The 9,782-nt window shown below is 34.7% G+C and overlaps 1 protein-coding gene across 1 annotated transcript; it reads left to right on the top strand.

Moving 5' to 3' along the window:
* Nucleotides 1–323: 323 nt before the first annotated feature.
* Nucleotides 324–5,164, top strand: LOC132903319 (uncharacterized). The gene is made up of 2 exons (XM_060951351.1): nt 324–734; nt 1,772–5,164. Coding segments are annotated over exons 1-2 (2,016 nt in total). The 5' UTR covers nt 324–732; the 3' UTR covers nt 3,786–5,164.
* The last annotated feature ends 4,618 nt before the right edge of the window (nt 5,165–9,782 follow it).

The raw sequence follows: 9,782 nt of genomic DNA on the forward strand, positions 1-9,782 counted from the left end.
CTAACTGATAACTAAGAATTACAATACCCGTGTCTTCAAACACGGAAATCAGCAAGAAATATTAAACAAGAGGGATCAAAATAAAACATTCAATAATTAAAATTAGTAAATTTTATTGAAACAGTTTACCTATAGTTTTGTTTACATATCGATGATTATATAAAGCTATACATACAGCATATTACACTAATTATATCATCTACTTATCTCCTGTTATTAAGGTTACAGCTTAATTATTCGTTTTCATAAAGAAAAGATATTGAAGCTGTCCTTAAAATACTATCTAAGTAATTAGTGGTTTTAATATAAACTGGCAGAACTAGGGCATGCATACCGGAATTCCGGAATATCGTAATTCCGGTATCCCGGACAGATTTTTTCGATATTTCAACACCGGAACTGAAGGGACAAATACCGTAATACCGGTATTAAAAAAAAATAATAATAATAATTAAAAATTACACTATATTACACAATAATAATATAATCAGCCGCTAGTTGAACGGCGCTGTTTGGTAAAGAGGCTAGGCTGTTATTTAAACGGCTGTGAGCTGCGACATAGATACGGCTCGGCTTAATCCGAACTATTCCGAACCGAACGCAAGCCGCGAGCCGCGACGCGGCAAGCGCTCCCCGGTCCCCGCGCAGCATTCATTGCAGTCGCCTAAACATCTATAGCGAGTGTGCACGTATGCGGTGTAGTGCGCGGCTTCACGCGACTGTTAATATACAATGTAAGTACTTTTAAATCTTGTTGCATATCTGGAAAGCGAATATTTTATGTTATCAATTATTTTAATTCTGTATAAGTCATTTTGGGTAGTTACTGGAAAGTAAATAAACAGTTCGCCAATGGGCACCGCACCGTCGCCCGCGCTTTCATTCATTTGTTTCTTTTGCGTCTTTATTGATAAAATGGCGGCCAAATTTTTTATTTATGCTAAAAATTATAGCTTATAGTTAAGTTTAAATAAATTAGGTACTTAACAAAAACTGTCATGATTTTCTATTGTATAATCTCGAAGGTTATATACAGGTTGACTATATATAACCAATTAACCAATAAGTTAACCAATTAGTTTTACTTTGTCTACATACTCAGCCCACTATCCTGAAAAACCTAAGCGGCCAACTGCGAAATCGAGAAAAAGAAATCAGATGTTCTGTACATTTTGCTCCCGGTAGGTATTTGATTTCGTACGGAACAGCAAATTGTGTTTTTCAGGATGGCGGACTGAGTGTGTAGACAAATTAAAGCTAATTGGTTAAATGTCAACCGGTATGTAATAAAATAGTAAGTACATAGACTTTTTATACAAGAGATTTGAGTTTCAATATAAAGAGGGAGTCCAGAAATGACCAATAACGTTGAGCGATATGTCATAGTATTATTGTTCATAATATACCTATATCATGCTTTAGCTTGTCTTAAGCTAGCTTAATGCAACTACTTCCTTAACCTCCTAGGGGTGATGCAGATCACATCACCCCAAGGCAAACTGGTATAGAATTCTGATGGTTTTTGTGTTATTGTGCATAAAGTTTGTAATTACTACTTAGTATAAAACAAAGTCGCATTCCGCTGTCTGTCTGTCCCTATGTATGCTTAGATCTTAAAAACTGCGCAACGGATTTAGATTCAAGAAGAAGGTTGTATATAACATGGATCCTTGCGAAGCCGGGGTCGGTCGCTTTAAAATAAAAATGAACAATAATTCAACTGGATATTTGTTATGTCAAAATCATAAATGCATTTTTTTTATTGTTTTAGGTCGACTTTGAATAAAAAAGTTCAATACTTTGAATTCTCTAACAAGAGAACAACCACTAATATCTGGAATCATTTTCTTCGTGCAAGTGATGGTCAAAGCGCAAAGTGCAAAACTTGTCACAAAATATTAAAAATTAGCGGTGGTTCTACTACCGGTTTACATACGCATTTTCGATCAGTACACCCATATTTAAATACAACAAATACAGAAGAGGATAATGAAAATGTTACATCAATAAGTGTACCAGACATCACTCCAGGGACTTCTAAACTACCGGTAGCAGACGCAAAAAAGAGAAAACTCGTGACAGATTTCTTTAGATCCGGTGATTCAATAGAGGTAGTTGTGTCCCGAATGGCAGCATTAGATGGGTGTACCTTTAGATTTCTAACGGAGAGCCAAGATTTGAGAAATGTATTTAAAAAAAGTGGATACGATTTGCCCAAATCATCCAATACAATAGGAAAAATAATATTTACTCAAGCTGAAGAAGTCAAAGCTGCAACTATTACCAAAATATTGGAATTAAAAACAGCCGGAGAAAGATTTGCGTTGACATTGGATGAATGGACGTCTTTGCGTAATAAGCGCTATATGAACATAAATTTACACAGCAAAGGTTTCGGTGGTTTTAATTTTAAAAATCTAGGTCTCGTCAAGATCAGTGGTTCAATGCCAGCTCAGAAAGCGTTTGAATTATTACGAGACCATCTTGCAAAATTCAAAGTCTCTGTGGATGACGACGTCATAAGTCAAACCACTGACGGGGCAAGTGTGATGATCAAAATGGGGACTTATTTCAAAGGATATCACCAGCTGTGTCTCGCTCATGGCATTCAACTGGCTGTTATCGATACTCTTTACAAACTTGGATCTCAAATACCTATTATTCACCATACATCTGATGAGGAATTTGAAAGTGACGACACTTACGAAGACGATGAGGATTTGGCAACAAATGATAGTAGTTTTCAAATTGAAATTCCCACTGCTCGTGCTAGTGTAAAGTTATATCCGGAAGTTATATCAAAAGTTCGAAGCCTGGTAAAGTCGGTAAGAAAATCACCACTCAAAGCAGATACACTCCGAGACTATGTACTCCGGCAACATGGCAAAGAAATACAGTTACAACTAGATTGTCGTACGCGTTGGTCGAGCATGTCTGATATGATTGGGGTATTTTTAAAGTTAAAAGACTCTATTTCGAAAGCTTTAATTGATTGGAAATCAGATATTTCGTTTTCGGAGAATGATATCCAGTGTCTTAACGAGATCCATCACAGCTTGAATGTGGTAAAACTGACAGTTATGTCTTTATGCCGACGTGAAACGACGCTCTATACGGCCGATACTGCATTAAAGTTTATGCTTAAAAAACTAGATGAACAGGACACTTTTTTAAGTAAAAATCTGGCATCGAATTTGCGAAGTCGTATAAAAGCAAGAAGGCTTTTATTAGCAGGTGTGCTTCATTATTTGCATGATGCAGAGGATTTTTTTGCGGAACCAGATAATGACACTTTTCCCAAACCTGATAGTAATGAAATATCTGACATTGTCGTCAATTTACTAAGTCAGCTTAAATACAAAACTACGGCCGCGTTCGCAACGGATGATTCATGCAACAGCCGTGACTCTAATCTCCAATTTGAAAGGTCTGAGGAATCGTTGACGTTGACATTACAAGAACAGCTAGAGAAAGAACTAGAAAAATGTCAACAATTTAACAAGAATAAAGATCAGTCTTCTAACACCAATTTGGACCTTTTGGGATTCGTCCAAATAGAAAAGGCTATATATGATAATGGAGGGCAACGAGGGATATATCTCACAGAGGCATATAAATATTTGATGTGCATTTTACCTACTAGTGTAGAGAGTGAGAGAGTCTTTTCGAGCGCCGGTTATTTTTGTAACCGTCTGCGAAGCTCACTTTCTGATAAAATGTTGCACGCACTATTGTTCTTAAGAACACATTATCAGGAGCAGAGATTACTGGCCAAAATCAAGTAAACTAAAAACGTAGGTGTTCCTATTTGATCTTTAATGTTTGTTGATTTTGTTGTCAAATAGATGTTCAAATATTGTTTTTATTTTTTGTCTACTAATTTTGATATTAGAATTATAAGATCGACACGGAGTCGGAGACGTATTTTTAAAATAAATCTTATTTGATTTGATTTCAATTATGTTTAACGAATGTTGATTTATTTTTTATTTAATTTAATTTTGATATCAGAATTATAAGATCGACAAGGAGTCGGAGAAGTATTTTTAAAATATGTCTTATTTGATCTCAAGTACTTATGTTCAAAATTCAAATTCAAAAATTCTTTATTAAATCAACGTATTACATAATACACAGGTAGCAGAGACCCATCAATTAAGTTAGAAAAAACCTGTGTCTGATGAGTCCCGCTCTTTCACCAGATGTCTTAATGCCTTATCTAAAAATAACATAACAAAAATAATTGTTTTATTCTAAAAACAATATTTTGTATGTCTCTTTTAAACCACACGAGTTAACAATGCCTCAGTATCGTCATAGTCTAGGTTCTGTAACCACGATGATAATGCCAATTTACAATCATAAAGGGTTTTAGCGTAAATTCCTACCTTTTTGTCCAATAACTTATACAAATAGACAGACAATTTATAGTTTTGGTTGGATGCAAACACAGTATTGACAGTTTCTATGTGAATGATTATATTTGGTCTTCTGTTAACTAGGTTATCTTTTATAAATTTTATTGATTTGTGTTGTTTGAGTACAGAATGTAATATATATAGTTGCCTAATAGTCAGTACTTTAGTTTCGGTGTACAGAGAGTGTGTTGGATAGCGGTAAGGCTTAAAGCACATTATTTTTAGTAATGACCGTTGGGCTCGTTCTAGTTCTAGTAGCTTAGACTTGCCAGTACAACCCCATACTGGGATACAATATGTGAGAATTGATTGAACAAGAGATATGTAAATTTTTCGTAATAATTTTATGTCAGCTACGTGCCTAAGGTTTTTAAAGATCCAGGATAGTTTCCTTACTCTAGCCGTTACAGATTCTACATGGGAATGCCAATTAATGTTCTGATCGATTACTACACCAAGGTACTTTGCAGCTTTTACTTTGGTAATGATCATGCAACTACAAGGCTCCTGAGAACTCCGACAGTCATGAAGCTTTAATGTTGAACTTTCAGGTGGTTGGGAATCATTACGAATAGAAAAGGCAATATAATTAGTTTTAGAAATATTTAAGGTAAGGATGTTAGATTTTAACCAATTGTTAGCTGTTTTTAGTCCTTGTTCTGCGAGCTCATACACATTTTCCCAAGAGTCACCCGAAAAGACAATGGCTGTGTCGTCTGCATAGGAGAACACCTGACCTCCTCTCAGATTTAACTCACATAAGCTATTTATATAAATGAGAAAAAGAGTAGGGCCAAGTACACTGCCTTGAGGGACACCATGTGTTATCAACCCATCCTCGCTCAAGAACTGTCCTACTTTAACTTTTTGTCTCCGATCGTGTAGGTAGTCTGAAAACAGTTTTAGAGGTGCACCCCGTATTCCTATATGTTCGAGCTTTTGCAGAAGTATTGGTACCGACACCGTATCAAATGCATTTTTTAAGTCTAGGAATACGGAAATGCATTTTTTCCTAGAATCTAGTTGTGAGACCACCAATTTAGTGAAGTCAGACACTGTATCTTCCGTACTACGGCCAGATCTAAATCCGTATTGACGTATGTTTAACGAATGTTGACTTAATTTTTATTTGATTTAATTTTGATATTAGAGTTATAAGATCGACAAGGAGTCGGAGAAGTATTTTTAAAATATGTCTTATTTGATTTGATCTCAAGTACTTATGTTTAACGAATGTTGACTTAATTTTTATTTGATTTAATTTTGATATTAGAGTTATAAGATCGACACGGAGTCGGAGACGTATTTTTAAAATATGTCTTATTTGATTTGATCTCAAGTATGTTTAAAGAATGTTGATTTAATTTTTATTTAATTTAATTTTGATATTAGAAGAAAATAAAAGACTGAATAGACGATTGTTCTTTTATTTAAACACACTATGTATGTTATCTTATAATAAGTATAGATTTATAGAATAAAAACAAATGGTGCCAATTCCGGTACCAGTACCGGAATTCCGGTATTAGGTCTCTAGTACCGAAACTCAATTCCGGTATTGATAACTTTCCGGTATTGCATGCCCTAGGCAGAACCTTTCACGCACTATATGGACTCGATGCACAGGGCAGTTGTCTTGCACAAATAATATTGTTGGCATATCATCAATCGGATAAATACACCGCACAGTTAGTAACATGGTTTCTTCCAGCACTTGCACATAATGAGCAGCTGTAGCGCGTCCTGCTATCCACACCTGTTCTCCAGGTCCAGCAGCACTCATCCAGCCCCACATATTTACAGATATGCGTCCAGACTCCATCTTCGGCCCAATATTTTTTCTTCATACCGAGTTGCATTTCTTCGCCATAAATGAAGCCTACCGTGTTGCGATGACGTAAACGAACTTTTCGTCCGTAAATATTGCTTTTTTCCAGTCAAAATCCAAATACTGCCGAGCAAATTCTAAATGTTTTTGCTTATTTATTTCGGATAAATAAGGCTTTCTTGCTGGCTGTCTGTGGTGTAGTCCCTCACGGTGCAATCTCGACGAACAGTAACCACTGATGTGTCGAACTGTTCCGCAAATGTTCTGGTCGGTATGAAGCCATTATTTTCGTACTGATCCACAATGGATCTCCGCTGTGTGGCGTGTCGCTGTGTTGATTAGCGGACGACGGCCGCTGCGCGGCGACTTTTACTTACACTACCCTCTTCTTGATGGTGCGTTACCCAACGCTTAACCGCTTGTTGTTTATTGTGTTATTTGTGTGAATGTGTGAGTGACAGCGGTGAGTGCAAGCTATAAAGTTTTGCGAACTATGACTGCAATTATGAACGCGACCGTACTTACTTAGTAAGTTATAGCAAGTCTGTGATTAAAAGTTGCCATTGTTTTTAAGGAAAAGTTAAACTGTTGTTACTAATTGTCAAATAATATTAAGAAGAACTTTATGTTTTATTTACGAATGTTTAACATTTGAGGCGATGATACCTAATACTTCTAATAGTAAAAATTGTCAGCTAAGCTGAAATTATGTTAAATAATTATAAATTGTACTAAACATATCATTATGTTTTCACAATTATTAAATGACTGATTTTTTAAAACTTAATTTTAATTTCTACATCATATAATTTCCTAATATTATTCTTACATTTTTAAAGCTAGAAAAAAGGCTTTACAGATATTTTTGGCTATGCGTATTAGAAATAGGTTGATTATTGGGTGACGATAACTGGAATATGTCGAACAGTGGGTGTAGATAAATGGAACTCTACAGTCGATTATTGGAAAAACGACAGCTTTTTTTTTTATTTGATATATTTCTTTATTATGTAACTTGACGCTTATTTTTACTTTATAATATTATAAAATACACCCTGACGTTTTACTCAATACCTCAAAGTACCACAGAATGTCACAAAAACCAAAGTAATGGTAGATATTGTTAGTGAGCGTCGCTAAAGTGTCGATAATTGGGTGTTTTACCTTAACAGCTGGTTAGAATATAAAGAAGACTGTCAAACCTGTAAAGTACCGAATAAAGACATCTTAGACCTTTTGCATTTCCGCCAAAGAGTAGCTGAAGCTGTAATAAAAATGGGGCAACCTCTTATATCAAGAAAAAGAGGACGTCCATCTAGTTCTGGAAACAGCAGTCCAATAAATATACCAACTAGCACACCGAAGAGTCATCGGTGTATAGAATTTAGGCCAGCTAGCGAAATACAATATGACACTGTCAACCATTTGCCGGAATATGACAAAAAAAAAGAAGCCACAAGGTGTAAGAAACCAGGCTGTAAAGGCAAAACGCATGTTTATTGTCTGAAATGTGACATACATTTGTGTTTTGTCAGTGAAAGGAATTGTTTTAGAGCTTTTCACCAAAACGCATAACACACACAATTTATTTCTATTTTTTTTTCGTTCTCCACGGGATACCTTACATAATAAAAAATATATTTAAAATAATATATTATTGTTTTGCTTACCTTATTGCCTTATAAAACCTCAAGTACACACAAAATAGTCTAGTAATTATTTATACATTTAAAGCAACTGTTAAGTCCTCATTTCCATCACAGTGGACACAAAATTATCTAAAAAACAAATAAACGAAAATTTTTTTTTTTACTAGAAATACCATATTTAGACTACTAATATACAGTTAATTCACAGAAAAATTTTTTAAAATACATTTCCGTAATTCAGGTCTGAGGGGGTTAATTAATTGTTCTTGCAATTAAAATTTGCCCAACACTGCTACTGATGCTTGACGTTGACTCGTCCATGAAATAACTCCTCCTGAATAGCGACAAACAAAACAACACCGGTCGTAGAACGTCCAGTATCAGGGTCTCCGTCATGATCTGCATCGCAAAACACCTTCTAGTATACGGTATACTAGGTTTTTACTACTACTACCGGTATACTGTATACCGGGTAAATTTCCCGCTTTATACTTTATAGATAGACTAGGCGCGTGTGGCTTTAATGTATCAAAATATTATCTTCTAGAATATTATGAGTGAATGGGCTAGCAGGGAGTGCTAAAATATAGATACAACTTACCAACAACCAATTAATATACCACACCAGTGCGACGAAACAAGTAAAGATACATTCTCCGTGTGTACCCTTACATTTTTGTTTGTGTCACACGCGCTCAAATACAAAAGTTAAAGATCTATCTCTAACTTTTGTATTTGAGTGCGTGTGTGATGCAATGACTTTGACAGATGGTTGACACTGTCAATGAAAAATACCTGTTTTTTTTAATGACATTGGCAGAATAGGGATGATCGATGTTGAATAAAAATCAATGTTTTGACATCGATGTTATGACTTCAATTCAATATTATCGACACATCGATGTTTTAGGAATAAATATATCGATTCTTTTCTATAACAAGTTTATAAAATTATAAACTTGTTATAGAAAAGAATAATTACAGTCCGGTAGCTGATTTAAAAAAAAGACCCATTACTCCTATGGAAAATGCTAGACTCCACCTATCCAAAGTTAAAGAAAAGCTCTTAAGTATTTGTGTTGCACAGCTATATCCACAGCTTAAGAAAGGCTTTTTTCTAAAACTGCTCCTATACTAGCAACGTAACCGTATGAAGGGAAAAAACATGTCAAAGTTAATTTTTTTTTCAAAGTGTGAACAAAAGATACTGGGTTTGTTAATATTTTTGTTTAACTTTTGTTATTATAATTACAATAAATAATTTTCTTAAATATAATAGGCTGTTTTGTTTTATTTTTAAAAACATCGATATTTTACACATCGATGTTTTTGAATCAATGTTTATCGCAAATGGATACTTTTGCTTCGATGTTAACATCGATTTCAACATCGATGTTTTCTTAATATTGATCATCCCAATGGCAGAATAACCGAAAGTCCGGTGGAAACCATAATAGAAAAGAAAGATCACTTACACCGGAACAATCAAGGGTGAAAGAAAGAATGAAAGAAAGAAAGATAAATCATTATTTGGCGCAAAAGGTAACATTACATTGTTCATAATTATAGAAATAAAAAATTACATTATGCGACCAAAAGGGTTTCCTTAAGCATGTATGGTGAAGTTACACAATGCGCTGATTTTCAGTGAAACCTAGGACGCTCCTTCTTACTTTGCCATTCAATGTAAAGGATACATATTAAAAATATCAATATAATATACAGGGAGATACCTAATTAAATGTTGTAGTATGGACATAAAGTAGTAAGAAGGTACTTAGAATTATTTAAAACAAGTAGACAGTGGTACTAGGGAGTTTATATAAGTATGTTGAGTGTGAGTGTGACTAAGTTCTTATTGTTGCATCGAAGTAGACAAGGAAGGCA

This window comes from Amyelois transitella, chromosome 24 (genome assembly GCF_032362555.1).
Source record: "Amyelois transitella isolate CPQ chromosome 24, ilAmyTran1.1, whole genome shotgun sequence".
NCBI classification, from domain to species: Eukaryota; Metazoa; Arthropoda; class Insecta; order Lepidoptera; family Pyralidae; genus Amyelois; species Amyelois transitella.